Here is a 16,268-nt window from a genome sequence, read left to right as displayed (position 1 = left end):
TGTCTGCAGTTTTTGGATCTCTGTAGTACTGGGAAAGGTAGGGTCAAGGATATTTCATTCTGTTGCAAACCAGTGCATCAAGTTTGCCTATGCAGCCTTGCTGTCTGGAGTGTGTATATGGAGGGGATGCTAAGTACCTTTACTTATTTTGAGTACTTGGTGTCCTAAACCAGGGAGACAAGTGGCTTTATATCTGATACAGATTTTGAATTTGCAAAGGTTATGAGAATTAGTCAAAATGTCTAGTTCTCCCTTCTTTTTGTTCAAGTGACACATATTCTCCACAGGCAGTTTAACAAGACAATAGAACCACATCATAATGCTAAAACTAGCATAATATTGGCCTGATAGGTTATAATGAAATATAAAATATAAATCACTACGTCAGAGATACACAAGTAATGTAATCCAATTCATCTTGGAGCTTTCTGATGATGATGTCCCCTTACCCCGCCCCAGACATAGCTTGGATAGTCTTTTTCTTCTTTATTATTACTGGATGCCTATGCTCACTTTCTTTTAACTGTGACAATAAAGATCAAGGATTGATGGATAATTGAATTTCTTTCAGGAAAGCCTCAATCACTCAGTTATCTACGACCATACCCCCTAGTTCAAGAATCATCCTCAAAGCACTTGTAACACTGTTCCTAAAACAGGTGTGGAAATCAGACTTCTCACAAGGCCAAAGTGATCTTACTTCAGCACCCACAGACTGTTGTTCCCAATGAACTTAGAAGTCCTCAGGGCAGGTAACTGTTTCTGCCTTTGTAATTCAGGCACTTAGAATAATGCTTAAATCCATTAATAATTTACCATCATGATTAAATTTGTAGTATGAAAATAATGCTTACTTTATTTCTTTCCCTTGTGTACAGCCTAGGTGCTAAGAAAAAGTCCAAGCTAAGAAGAAGAAAAGTAGTACAGACAACAGAAAAATCACCTCTCAAATAACTAAGAGTTGGTTGTAATGATCACTTTTATTTAACTTGATATTCAAACCCCTGGGAAAACATTCACAACATGGCAACCTTCAAAAAATTTATTTTACTTCACACAATTATACTGTAATTTTAATAAGCACAGCATCCCAAAACTAATGCTTAATACCTTTTAAATTTAGTTACCATATTTGTAAATACCTGAAATCATTTTAAGGAAAAAATGAAGAAATCAGAATAAATAATTACCTTTTCTTTGACTTTTTAATATGAAGACAAATATATGCAAAACAACATCTTTCAGCAACCAAAAGCATTAACTTAATGTTCAGAATCACAATGTCATGAACTAATAAAATGACTAAGCCAAAAATTTCTTAGTTTTATTAGATCTGGAGAAAAAATTAGCCATGGTAAATTAATAAACAAGACAGAAAAATTAAGTCGGTTTCCCACAGAGGTACAAAAATCTTTCTTTTGAGTTACTATCATGTTTCATCAAACTTTTAGAGAAACGATGACCAAAGGTAACTCTAATTCACTGTAAATCATAAACATAGTTCTAAAGATCCTTTAGGTGGGGCTATAGGTTTTCATTATTTGTAGTACAAATAAAGGTCCAAAACTTAAGGTCCAAAAAGAAGAATTAAAAAATGACTTCTGTCACCAAGACAGAAAAATCCCTTTAAAAGATGTTCGACATGCTGGGCTGTATTATTTGACATTACAAGTGTTTAATAATTAGAATATTACTGTAATATTTTTCACATACATAGCACCTTTCAAGTAAGGATCAAAACACTTTTTAAACATTGTATGAATTAGGAAACAAGGGTCACCAAAAAACTGTGACATGCCCAAAATCTCAATACAAGTTAGTGTTAAAATGACTAGAGGATCAAAGCCTGTCAACTTCCACTCTTTATGGAAACATTCATGCTATCTTAGCATGCCACTGTTCTCTGAAGTATTGAGCTCTGTTTCCACATAATGACACACAAACAAAACTGGACTCTAGCTTTTAAAATGTCACTGTTAATTGTGCTATTAAATCCAAAGCAATATGAAAAACATAGTTAACAACCATCTTGCCCTTCTCTTAAAAAGATACTGAAATGAAACCCATTTTAAATTGTAAGGTTTTTGTGTAAGAATTAACAGCATTGAAATCCAGTTAAATTAACTTTCATCACTATTCAATGACATAATTGTCCATATTGGCTAGTGTTTTCATAAACTATAATCCTGACCAGAAGAATCACTTTTCTTATGCCGAGGAGATGGGGTAGTCTTTGTAGGTGAAGGTGACGCTGTACCAGGTGAATCAGTCCCTCCATCTGAAGTACTTGGTGAAGATGCCAGGTGAGGAACTTTCTTTCTTCCAAGGAACCCTCCCCCTTCAAATCCACCTTTCTTCTTCATCTCTACTTTGCTTTCGATTTCATCGTCTGAGCCTCTTTTCTTCGCTTCTAACCAACCTTCACCTATTTTCTGAGCTTCAATTCCATCTCCTTCTCTTGAAATTTTTGCTTCTGTTCCAGGAGACTTTTTTTCAGAGATATTGCACTCTCCCATTGCCCACCTCATTTCTCCCTGTAATGGGCACAGACTATTATTTTCAGGCACAGATTTTTCCAACGAATTTCTGTTCAAATTAAAAGTCTGGAAGTCTTTATAACTGTGAAAGCTCTCAGTTCTCCTTGCCCTTGCTAACAAAGGACTTTCTCTATAAGGCCTTACTGAGCCATAAGTAGCTGCTTCATGGATGGTTTCATGGTGTTGAAGCTGAAGGCTGAAATAGATTTAAAAGAAAAAATTGCTTTATTCAAGTTTAATTCTGTGACTTTGGGTACATATATTTATCACCAATTAAATGTGTAATGTCATTCATAAGCAAGCCAATCTATTTCAAAGATGTGAAACCTTTGGGAAGAAAATTCTTTGAACTCATCATAAAATGAAGTTATTATTAGAAGGTAAGGTAATTAAGGGTGAGAATTAAAAAAAAATTATTGGAGACTGTATCACTTTATAAATTATAAATATAGCAACTATAGGAGACAATGCAACCTAAATTTTATCTTCCATTAATAAATGTTTCACTGGAACAATTAAGAAGATAAAAATATGATATATACCTGGGCAACAATTTGCAAGAGAAGCCAAATGGGAAAAATCTAGTTGTCTCCAAAACACACAGACCAAATTAAGATTCCAAGTCATTCATGTTCGTATGGCTACTGGGACCATAATAAATCTCTTTAAGATGCATTTATACTATTTTCTTAAAAAGGTATGAAAAAAAATCAACATTCAAACAAATCCCTTTTTCTAAAAAGCATTTAAGCACGTTTCATAATAGGACCTACCTAGAATTTGATTCACGCAGGCGGCTATGCTGAACTACAGAAGTTGCTGGGCTGATATTAGGAGTAGCACATCGAGACGTGCTCAGGTCACACTGATCCAATAACTTAAGAAGTTCCTCTTCAGTTGGACCCCCTACATCTTAGGAATACAAACATTCATTATTATTCTACCTCCTCTTTTTAAACCCTTATCTTCTGCCTTAAAATCGATACTGTGTATTGGTTCCAAGGAAGAAGAGGATAGGCAATGCTGATTAAATGACTTGGGACACACAGCTAAGATGTGTCTGAGTCCACATTTGAACCAGGGCCTCCCATTTCTAGGCCTGGCTCTTAATCCACTGAATCACCTAGCTGCCCCCATAATCCTTTTATTAGTACCTCATATGAATGAACAGTCTCCATATGGCAACCTACCTTTATCTTCACTTTTATTAACTATGTCCATAGCAGTGGTTAAATCCCACATTTGAATGCTGCCATTTGCATGTCCAGTGAATAAATAACGTCGTGGCCTTGAGCCCATCCTACTGGATCCTTCACATTCCCTCACAGTAAATGATGAAATTGTGGTACAATCAACAGCTTGGATCTCACATATTCTGAAAAAACAATTACATAATTGTAATTTAGACAGTGTCACATATAGAAAGTTATTTAGTCTAAAACACTGATGAAAAAATTCTCATTTCAAACAGCACTGCAATTGATACTCATAAAATAAAAATAATAATTTGAAGGGAGTACAAGAACTTATAATCAACTTAAAAAGAAAACAAAGCATAGTCAGGTGAAAGGGACCTTGAGAAATCATTTAGGTCAGGTAAATTGATATAAAATGGGGAAGAAAAGAAAATTTTCTAAGTTTAGTCAAAGAGGCTTACTATATGTTTGGTAGATGTTAGAGATAATCTTTCCTTTCTTTCTCAAAACAAAATAATGCTGTCTATTTCTCTCCTCTCTTCTAAATTCTACAATAATCTCACTTTCTTGTTTCTCATTCTATTTATCTGTCTGTCTCAGACTCTGCTTAAAACATAACTCATTCTCTTTCCTTCTAAATGAACACTTAAAATCATCACATTTTGAAGACACCACCTCAAAAAACAACCTTCAAATCACCCAACATTTACAAAATTCATGTCATGCTCAACTGTTGATTTTTACCAGTAAACATTTATTAAGCACCAAGCACAGTCTCTGCCCACAAGGAGCTCACAATCTAATGAGGGAGAGAATAAGCAAACTATATGCAAATGAGTTATATATGGAAAAGACAGGAAATAGTTAAGAGATGGAAGTTGCTAAAAATTAAAAAGAGGCTGAGGAGAATTCCTGTAGAGGGTGGGATTTCAGTTGGGACTTAACCAAAATCAGTAGGCAAAGATGAAGTGGGAGAGCATTCCGGGAAAAAAAGACAAGCAGAATAAATCCCTAGAGCCAAGACATGGGGTGTCTTTTTTAATGGGAAAGCAAAAAAAGCAAGTATCATTGGACCAAAGAGTATGGAGTGGGGAGTAAGGAATGAGAATCTGAGAAAGGTGTGGGTCATAGGTTAGGAAGGGCTCTGAACACCATAAGATTTTCTATTGATTGTGGAGGCAACTAGATTTTATTCAGTAGCAGCAAGACAAGGTAGGACCATATCAGTTGCCAAATCTTCCCTTTTCTCCGCTCACAAAGCCAGTACCCTAGTTGAAGCATTTATCACTTCTTTTTTAGACTACTATATCCTCTTAATTAGTCTCTGTGACTCAAGCCTCTCCCCAAACCAATCCACCCTTCACAGAGCTACCAAAATGATTTTGATACTAATCTGACACTAATTCAGCATACTCTGATGGTTCACTTTTGACTCTTTATATTATAAACATTATGCACTTAAAATCCTTGGTTTCCTTTGAAATTCAACTCAAGTGCCACTTTCTGAATAAGGCATTAACATGTCCCTAGCCACCCACTTGGTTGCTACAGCCTCCCTTTTTGAGATAATCTGATTTGTCTGTTTTGCAAAACCAGTATATGTACATACCTAAGAATGTAAGCTTTTTCAGGACAGAGTCTGATCATTAATTCATAATTTAATGACTGATTAATAACAATAATTTTTAAAGCATTTGGCACTGTTCCCTCCCCAACTTGTTTCTGACATCTAGACTTTAAAACCATCTATCATCTGCTTTGCAGTTCTTTTTTGTGTGTAATCTCTCATTACAATGCAAGATCCTTCAGGTTAGAAACTTGAGAGAATATAAGAAACTCTTGAACAATGAAAATGCTTGTTTCCTTTCTTTCCCCACTGATACTCCCAGATGCTTTTTTTTTTTCCAGGTAGATTTATCTGGAAACAGCTCCATCATTTTGGGCCATAGTTGACTTTCTATACCAAAGTAGAAGATTTTATATGTATCCCTATTAATTTCTAATATTGTAAATATAATCCTAACTGTGAAATAAAGATCATAATTACTTGCCTAAATTCACACAGTGAATTAGTGCCATACTTGTGATTTGCAATTATCTCTAGACACCTTATTACAAATACTTCTATTACATAATTTGTTTCACGAGTATTCCTAACTGAAGAATATCACATTAATTAGCCATTCTGTGTTATCAAACTCCTTCCAAATAACAAAAACTTCACAAAAGTGATGGAACACGAATAAGTATGCATTCAACCAACCAAACATCAAATGTTTATAATGTACCTTTCACATACCTAGTATGTTGCTTGTGACTAGAGAATACAAAAGTAACATAACATGTGATTCCTATATTTAAGAAACAGCATCTAATCATAAAAATAAGAATAAACAAATCTTTAAATGAAGCATCAAAACTAGTTTAAAAAATGGCAATCAGTAGAATAGATTAGGAAAAGGGTTCGCAGCAACAAATGAATGCAGTAACATACTGCCCAATCAACAAAAAAACACTCTAATACAATTCACACTATTCTCCAAAAATTTCTGGGAAAACTAGAAGGTATTATGGTAGTATTGGAGTTACTGAGATCTCACATTATATACTACAATAAGATCCAAATGAATACATGACCTAGATATCACATCATAAACAAATAAGTAGAGAGATGAAAAAAAAATACTTCTCAAACTTACGGGTTAAAGAAGAGTTCATATATATCCTGTCAAAGAGTAGAGAGGGTCATAGAAGTTAAAACGGCCAACTTTTATTAAAAAACAATACAATTAAATTTAGAAGGAAAATAACCAATTAAAAGGGAGGAAATAATTGCATAAAGCTTCCATAATAAAAATAAAGCTTCTATAATCTATAATAAAAAAGGGTCAAATATTACTGAAAGGTTCCTTGTTTAGGTACAAGTTGAATTTTATAGATTTTCGGGTTTCTTTCAAGTATATTATTCTATTAGTCATATAAGATGAGGACATAAAAGTTTTTTTTAAACAAAAAAGTCTACCTTTATTCAAGGAGTTTACATTCTAATAGATCATATTACTTGCTTTTTAAAAAGCTATAAAATATGGAAAATCTAGTATAAGCAAGAAATGCTACCTTCTGACTATTTATAATTCTGTGAACCAGGTTTATTCTACTGCACTAAAACTATTTTATGTTATTTTAAACTACATGTAGAATTACATTTTAAAGAGCTCTAATTTTTTTTTTCAAAAAGTAAACCTATAAATATTAAGCCCATGTAAACTTTAAAAAAAAAAAAAAACAACCTTACTTTCCATCTTGGAATCAATACTGTGTATCAGTTCCAACACAGAAGGGTGGTAAGGGCTAGGAGATGGGGTTTAAGTGATTTGTCCAGAGCCACATAGCTAAGAAGTATCTGAGGGAGCAAATGGGTGGTTCACATTGATTAGACTATCATTGATTCCATTTAAATTAACACTGATCAACTCATTACCATTATTAATTAAATTCTTATTATCACCAATCAAAATAATATTAACACCAAGTGCACCATTTCCATTATTCACAATTACATCATCATTATTTTTAACACATACAATGTCATCAACATTCACTTTAGTCCCATTACCTTGATCAATCACTTCTGAACTTTGGGCACACCTTCATAATGCAGCTGTCCCTCAATTCATGTTACCATTATTAACATTTCCCTGTACAACATGACCAAACTTGGGTCTGGCTCCTACACGAAGATAATCATGCATCGTTGCCAAATTAGGAGCTTGTGCACTTTGACAGCATGCATTCTGGCATTGGAACACATTTTGCTGGCCATTTCCATGATTAAAACCATTATTCCAGTTATTTCCCCTGTATTCATAATTATTATTATACCGATTAAATCCATTGTTATTATTGTTGTATCTCTGCCCATATGATCTCTTTCTGTACCTACAGTTCCTCCCAAAGTGTCCAATACGTCCACAGACATAGCAAGATTGTTGCCTCTGATTTCTCATGTTTGCATTACCACTGGTCTTATTATTATTGTTATTATTCCTCTTTTCTGCTGCCCTTAATGCTGCCACTGTCTTAATTTCATTTATTTCCTTTTCATTAGCTCGAGAATTTGCCTCCCTTAACTGCTTTCTAAGGCTTTCAATGATGATATCCTTGTCATCACTTCCCCTGTCCTTCTGTGCAAACACGTATGTGGCTTTTTGCTTTATCTCATCTAGGCTCAACAGTTCCCAATTGGGGTAATTATCCATGAAGAATTTCTTTACCTGGGGAACAGAATTCCTAACAAAAATCCTTTTCACATGGTCCATGGTAGTATCTTCCAGTATGCTCATAGGTAAATACATTTCAGCTGCCTCAATAATCCTGTCCAGAAATGTAGCTGGGGTCTCTAATGCTATCTGCCTTTAGACCATGAATTTAGAGCATGAATTTGGACGCTTTGCATGTTTTTCCATAATTGTGATAAGGGACTTTTGTGCTTGCTTTAACATACGGTATATGGGAACTGAATTAAGGTCCAGTTCCTCCCAGGCTACAGGCCATGGTGTCATTCCCTCTGTGTTCCTGGTCTCCTCTACAAATTTGGCCCTATCGTGGTGTGACAAGATCTCCCCTAACACATACCAACAATCCTCAAAGTCTGGGTCATGTTGTTTCACAAATGCCTTAAAGATCTTCACAAATTTCCCAGAATAATCATACAAATTTGGGATCTTTCGTTTCAAATTTTCCACATCCTCAGACCTAAATCTTTTGTGTTGTTTTACATGGAATGTACCATCATCGTGTATGATTGGAAGATCGCGAAGGGGAAAAAGATTAATGGGATTTTCACCCTTACTGTGAGCCTGCTGTTCCAACTCAGCCTTTGATGTTATACTTTTGTCAGAAATACCCATGTTTGCAAATTCAGCCATGTTGCCAGTATGGGGAGTACCAAGGGGTTGACCAGAAAGAGTACCATTTTGGATATGTAATTCCAAGTTATCTAACTTTATCTGCAACAACTTTAACATCTTCTTGGTTTTAGAATCCCTCAAACACCAAGTCACAATTATCTTAACACAATACAAAATATGAAATAACATCCACCTTAACTTATATACAAAATAACCAGTAAAGATCAGAACTGGCATGAAATATAAATCTAGTATGTTAATAGTTAAAATCGATTGTGCAACCTCAATGTCCATCATTCCTCTAAAATACCTGGGTATAATTTTAAGCCACAGGTAAGGAAGAGCCCAGACACCTTTCCATAGAACCAAAAAAACATTATCGATCCAGTCTTCAACCAGCATCGTTCCCATCACCACCCAAACTGACCAGCCATACACAAAATCAATTGTATTATTAGCCACAGTTCCTGACTAATAACAATTAAGAACACAATTAAATACAAGTACAATTAAACATAACAACAGAGAACAAAACAAAAAAAATGAAGAAAATCCCTTTCTCTGGGGCTACTCCAAGCTCAATAGTATTTTTCCTACCCAGAGATTTTATGACCAGGGGTGGGGGCTGAGAAGCTCTGAGCAGCTCACCACTGGTTGAGAACTTTCAGCTCTCACGCAATGGCTGAGCTCCCGCTCAGAATGTCCAGATTCCCTGAGCTTCCTGTATGATTCTAATAGCCCAAGAGTATACTTGCTGTCTGTCTCTCTACCCAACCATCTGGTAGTGCCAACTATGGGAAATATAGATAATGGAGGGCACCAGGGATGTTAAAATATAATCTAAATAGTTGTGGGTACACACACTGGGTTGTAGGAGAGACAGACCAGGATAGACCAGGGGTCACAGCTAAGCTGCTCCTATCTGACAAAAATGGCTGCTGGCCAACTGTCAGCAGCTCACTACTAGGCCAGAGCCTTTGGAAACCAACAGACTAGGTAATGGTTTAAACAGCTTTAATTATGTTTAACTAAAAGGTGGGAAAGGGATTTCTATACTTAAAATCTAAAGGGCAAAACCACAGGGCAAGGGGAGGACTTATTCTACTCTAATCTAAGTGATCCAGCAGGCAGGGCCCAAGGAGCAGTGCAGTCTCTGGGAAGCTGATTCAGGCCTGGAACCAGCCAGCCTTGAACAGCACAGCTATGGATCAGAGGGGTGGCTTTGAGGGTTCTCACAGTTTTCCAAAGAGGTTCACAGGATGCCAAAATCCTAGGTGGTCCAAGATAACAAGAAGAGTGAGTGAACTTGAGATGCTGCCCACCACTAATGGAGTCTCTCTCTCTCAGGGCACAAGGCACTCCTTCCTCTTCCTTCATTCCATCATAGAATGCACCAGCTCCAGCTCCTTCTTGCTAGGTACATCCTTAATACTTGATTAACTAACTAATCTTCCTCACAACAGGACTGAGAGCCAGGCCTAGAGATGGGAGGTCCTGGGTTCAAATTTGACCTCAGACACTTCCTAGCTGGCTGATCCTGGACAAGTCATCTAACCCCCAATGCCTAGCCTTTACCATTACCACTCTTCTGCCTGGAAATCAATACACAGTAGTGATTTTAAGATGAAAGATAAGGTTGTTAAAAAAAATAAAGAAGTGTCTGAGGCTAAATTTGAACACAAGATCTCTGATCTCTAGGTCTGGCTTTCAATCCATTTAGCCATCCAGCTGCTCTTACAAATTGTTAATTATTCTGATAAAATATCAAATTTGTTTCATGATAGCTCATTGTCTCTGCACTAATTTCTCCAAAGGCTTACATACTCCTTTCACTGGCTTGTTAATTTCATGAACACAGATATTCCCGAAGTAATACAAATATAAATTTTATAATTTACCTATGTTACCATACAGAAGGCCTGATTGATTATAACATACTACTGTCATTTGTATTTACAGGAATGGAATAGGGAGAAGAAACAGATTAGAATTAAATAGGGATGTGAATTATTGCTTTGTAACAATTTGTTCTAATATGAAACCAATTTTAATGAACATTTGGCAGCTTCATTGAGGCAAAAAATATTAAATCACAATGACATAATATTTATTGGGATAATAAGTTGGCCTCCAACTACATTATAAGCTCCTAATGCTATTTTGTTAAAACAAATAAGCTGTAAAACAGTGAACTTGTATTCTTAGAAACTATACTCTTGATTAATTCCTTTAACAGATGCTTATGATTGCATATTATGAACCATTGATATAAGATAGATGGATTATCTAACAGAGACTTATTCATTACAATATTAATTAACTAGATTATATGTTAAAGATGAGTAAATCAGTGAACTTCTATTAAAAACTAGAGTAAGAGATAATGGTTTCAATATCAAAAATATTATTTTTGTAAAGACTTAATAGTCTTATTTGTAGTTCCTTATTTAAAATCTAAAAGAATTAGATGGGTTGAGAGAAGAAATTTTAGAGTACCAGAAGATTTTCATATTTATATAAATCTGTTGCACATTACTAAAATATTGACAGAAAAATTCTAATTATTAGAATAGATCTTATATTATCCTCTAGCTCTTATTTGGAGTATAATCACATCAAATTAACTGCTCCCTGAAGAAAAAGGTAATCTGTTTTCTTTCCCATTTTAAATGTTAATAATAATAGGGAATCATCAAATTATTCTTTCAGTTTCATAAAAATAAAACCAGTTATTTCAGAATCTCAAATTATTTTTGCATGAATTCCTGGAGGAAGCAGGCACCCAGAATGGATGGTGGAAAGGAAGAGAGAATGATAGCAAGTAGAAGGCAATACAATGGGAAGAAGATGACAGCTTTTTCAATTTGGGACAAACTTCTACCATATAAGGCTACTATTGTCTGATACTACTATCCTCATAAACTGTTGCTTCTAAAATGGAAATGCAATAGAAAAAGGACAAAGCAAAAGCTACAAAGACAGTAGTATTGAAATCAGGCAAAAGCATTAATCCCAAAAGGGAAAGCAAGAATTAATGAAAAAAGAAAAAGCTCACAGACGAGAAAAATAAAAAAATCAGCAGTTAAAAAAGGATTGAGAGGGGGGGCAGCTGGGTAGCTCAGAGGATTGAGAGTCAGGCCTAGAGACGGGAGGTCCTAGTTTGAAATCCGGCCTCAGACACTTCCCAGCTGTGTGACCCTGGGCAAGTCACTTGACCCCCATTGCCCACCCTTGCCACTCTTCCACCTATGAGACAATACATTTAAGTTAAGGGTTTAAAAAAAAAAAAAGAAAATTAATAAAAGTAGCAGAGCTGAGGGAGGGATGAAATGCTAAAAATAATCATAGAAGTTATTCTGATTACTAGAATTCAAAGTTTCATAACTATCCAACTTCATGAGATATTCTTAGAATTATATTTTATTTGCATTTTGCACATATCACTGAAAAATGTGCCACTCTACAATCATCTTCCCAGTTGAATGGCTAATCTACAATATATTATGTTCTCTTAAAACATTAGTGGTTTGACATTAGTTGATATAAAGTGACAGAACCAAAACCAAGAGAAGGGTATACACAATAATAGCAATATTGTACTATGATCAACTGTGAGTGACTCAGCTTTATCAGCAATAAAATGATCCAAGACAATTCCCAAGGACTCATAATGAAAAATGATATCTATATCCAGAGAAAGAACTGATGCAGACCAAAGAACATTATTTTTTATTTTATTTTCTTCATGGGTTTTTTTTTTAAGATATGCATTTTCTTCCACAAGACTAATATGGAAATGTTTTGTAGGATTTTACTTACATCAAATTGCTTACTATATCTCAGGGAGGGAGGAAAAAATTTAGAACTTTTTTTTTTTTAATGAATGTTTAAAAAGGGGACAGCTAAGTGGCTCAGTGGATTGAGAACCAGGTCTAGAGATGGGAGGTCCTAAGTTCAAATCTGGCCTCAGACACTTCCCAACTGTGTGATCCTGGGCAAGTCACTAAACCCCCATTGCCTAGCCCTTACCACTCTTCTGCCTTGGAGCTAATACACAGTATTGACTCCAAAACGGAAGGTAAGGGTTTAGATAGAAAGACAGGTAATGAATAAAGAAATTAATTTTAATTAAACAAATGGTAAAAATTATTTCTTTGTGTAAATGGGAAAATAAATTATTGAAATGACAAAAAAAGTGGTGGTTTACTGATTATCTTGTGCATGAATGCCTCCCTACAATGTAACGTTAAAATGATTCTCCTCTCAGTCTCCCTTATCTCCATCTCAACTTTATACATAACAACTCATTCAATAGAAGTGAAATCATCAGCATTTTCATTCATTTCTTTTGTCTTCATCACTAGGTTTTTATTTATTTACTTATATTAAAGGTTCAATTAAATTGAGTATTGATACTGAGTTAAATGGGTACTGATTTGGGGATTCTGGAATGAATTAAAACTGCATTCCATCACAATTAATTGTAATTAATTTTTGATCACTCTACAGAGGGTCTTTTCAAGCACAAATTACTCTAATAAACCTATGGAAGACTTTAACTCCATAACTGAAGAGAAAAAAATAGAAAAAGGTAATAAAATGTTTACAATATATATTAATATATTAATTATAATAATTATTAATCTATTTTAGCTTAATTATATACAATTATTGCATATATCATTTATATAAATACAATTGATAACTGTCTGATTTAGTACATAAATTGATAAATAAAATCAAAGATGTTAGGAAAGCTAGAAAATTAAAATAAGGAAAGAGACTTAGGGTAGCAACAAAGAAGTTTAAGCATAGATAATCTGAAGATAAAGCATAATGTAAAAGAGGAGAGAGGATGGTGCCCAAGATGACGGAGTTCCAGCTGGGCCCCAGCTGAACTCTCCCAACATTCCACTCCAAGTAACTTTAAAATAAAGTTTCAAATCAAATTTTGGAGGGCGAAAATCAACAAAAGGAGGGAGACATTGATTCCTACCTAAATCAACAGAGAAGTCTTTAGGAAAGGTCTGTAACACCAGGGTGAGATTAGGGCCAAAGGGTGCTAAGAGGAATACTACCAATAGTAGTCTTTGAAAGTGGCCACAATAGCAGTAGCAGCTTTGGGAGCTCACATCCTAAAGATGGTAAGGGGGTTGGACAATTGGTCAGAAAGAGATCACAATCAAACATTTGTTGGCATAGAGTCCAACTGTATTGCCTACAAGCAGTACCGGGCAACAATCCTAAAGTAGAGAGGAGTGCTTGTGAGCTTTCAAAAAGGAAATGGGGTCCTGGTCACAGTTTGGGGGCTTAAAGGAGTGCTAATGCTTGCAGAAACAGGGGAACAAGAGACCTGCTAGTTAAGAGTTCCAGAGTCAAGTACTTGCAGCTTCCTGGAACCAGGTCCCTTTCTTGGGAAAAGACTAGAGTGCAGAACAAAAGTTAAGTAGCCACACTTCTCCCCAGATCACATCAACTTGCAAGAACCAAAAATGTACAGATGTTTAAAACTAGCTCTGAAAACATAGTGTTTCCTGTTGCAGAGGCAAACTATATCTTGAAGTCTGAAGTAAAGAAAAAGAAACAAACAACAACAAAGAATTTGGCCATAAAATGCTACTATAGTAGTGGGGGAAACCAAGACATAAACTTAGAAGAAGAAAACAATGTGAAAACAACTACAAGTAAAGCCTCAAAGAAAAATGCTAATTGGACCCAAGCCCAATAAGAATTCACAGAATTTTTAAGAGATAAAAGTGACACTCTTCTGCCTTGATTCCAAGAAAGGTTAAAAAAAATGGTAAAAATAGAAAAAAAATTTGAAAAAGAAATGAAAGTGATGCTAGAAAATTATGAAGAGAATTAACACCTTAGTAAAGGAGGCACAAAAGAAATGAAAATAATACCTAAAAAAAAAATAACAGAAGTGGACAAATGGAAAAAGAGGTAACAAAAGTTTAATAAAGAAAATAATTTCTTAAAATGTAAGCACAGGCAACTGGAAGCTCCAAAAGACATCAAAAAATAAGAAAAAAATTGAAGAAAATGTAAAATATTTTCATGGAAAAACTGACTTGTTTCTCCTACAAGATTGATAATTTGATAATAATATTAGATGAATAATTTAAGAAGTATTGAGGTCAGGTGGCTCAGTGGATAGAGAGCCAAGGCTGGAAACAGAAGGTCCTGGGTTCAAATCAGATACTTCCTAGCTATTTGATCCCAGGCTAGTCACTTAATCCCAATTGCCTAGCCCTCACTGCTCTTCTACTTTGGCATCATTGCCATTTGTCCACTTCTGTCATCATATATCTTTGTTAACTTTCAGATATTCGAGATATAAAATAATCAGCCCAAATATATATAACTAACTTAATGGCAATGGCACCAAAGAAAATTAACAAAGAATTCTCAAAAAGAAAAGTTTAAAGCTATTACTAACCATATGAAAAGATTGTTTCATAGCACTAATGATAAAGAAATGCAAACTAAAACAGCTGATATTTTTCCTCACAGCCAGCACACTAACAAAGACAACAAAAAATGGGAATAGTAAATCCTAGAACAACTGTAAAGAGAGAAGAACACAAATACATTCTCTTTGGCACTATAAATTGCTCTAAACATGCAGCAAACAACTCAAATTTATATGAAAAAAGTAATATATTATCACTCTTTGATACAAATATATCCCTCTGACAGGCATATAAACTCAAGGTAAGAAATAGCTAGAAGAGGTGCAGGCACAATAATATATGCAAAACAACCCTTTTTGTAGTAACAAAGAAATGGAAACAAAATGGATATCTAACTACTACAGAATGGCTAAGCACACTGGGATACCTGAAAATAAGGAGTCATTACTGTCCCATAAGAAACAATGACTATAATGACTATATGGCAAAACACATAAAATGATGAAAAGTGAAATAAATAAAATTAGTAAAACAACATATACAGTGATTATAACAATGTAAAAGGAGAAAACAAAAAATTAAAATGACGATGCTTACCACAAGAAAGAGAGATGAGAATATACTTTCTTTTTTTTCTTTGCAGAGTTAGAAAACTATGTGGGATATTATGTATGCTATCACATTTGCCTGATATATTGGTTAATTTTGTTAAACTGACTTTATTTCCTATTCTTTTCTACAATCCCTCCTTTTTATAAGGACTCTCAAGGTTGGAGGGGAGAAGAGATACTGAGAAATGAAGGCTACAGTAAAAAAAAATATTAATATATTTTTTTAATTGTACTCCATATCTCACAGGATAAAAACTTCCTGAATATTTGCCCTGTTACTTCTGAAAGTTACCTTTTTCCAGTAGATGACAGTCTTACAAAGAGCTTGTTTGTGATAGGAACAACTTTTTGGATAAACACTTGTTGATCATCTCTCTCTCCAAAAGGTCCTATAAAAAGGAAATGGAAAGATGCCCAAAGCAATAAGTCAGAGAAAATTGAAATTTTCTTATTTTGCCATAATCATTAGCATTGGAAAAAAAGTATTTTCCCATATAAATCTCAAAATCCATGCATTAAAACATTTCAAATATATTAGGACGGTACTTGTGATTTTATTGAATGGGTTCTATTTAATCATGGTTGTACTACAGTTTTT

The 16,268-nt window shown here is 34.6% G+C and overlaps 1 protein-coding gene across 2 annotated transcripts in view; it reads right to left on the bottom strand.

Annotated features, from left to right (window-relative positions):
* Positions 1-961: 961 nt before the first annotated feature.
* The window catches only part of KCTD3 (potassium channel tetramerization domain containing 3), a 78,349-nt gene continuing 63,042 nt past the window's right edge, over positions 962-16,268 (bottom strand). Inside the window, exons 15-18 of one of the 2 annotated variants that reach the window (XM_044673213.1) lie at positions 15,963-16,059; positions 3,728-3,912; positions 3,311-3,449; positions 962-2,733 (exon numbers count right to left, since the gene is read on the bottom strand). In XM_044673213.1, the coding sequence (XP_044529148.1) occupies positions 2,172-2,733; positions 3,311-3,449; positions 3,728-3,912; positions 15,963-16,059 (983 nt within the window). In that variant the 3' untranslated portion in view covers positions 962-2,171. The remainder of the gene's footprint in view (positions 2,734-3,310; positions 3,450-3,727; positions 3,913-15,962; positions 16,060-16,268) is intronic. The other variant, XM_044673215.1, reaches the window with a different exon arrangement.

Source organism: Gracilinanus agilis, chromosome 4 (genome assembly GCF_016433145.1).
Source record: "Gracilinanus agilis isolate LMUSP501 chromosome 4, AgileGrace, whole genome shotgun sequence".
Taxonomy (NCBI): Eukaryota; Metazoa; Chordata; class Mammalia; order Didelphimorphia; family Didelphidae; genus Gracilinanus; species Gracilinanus agilis.
This window is presented reverse-complemented; position numbering and strand designations above follow the sequence as displayed.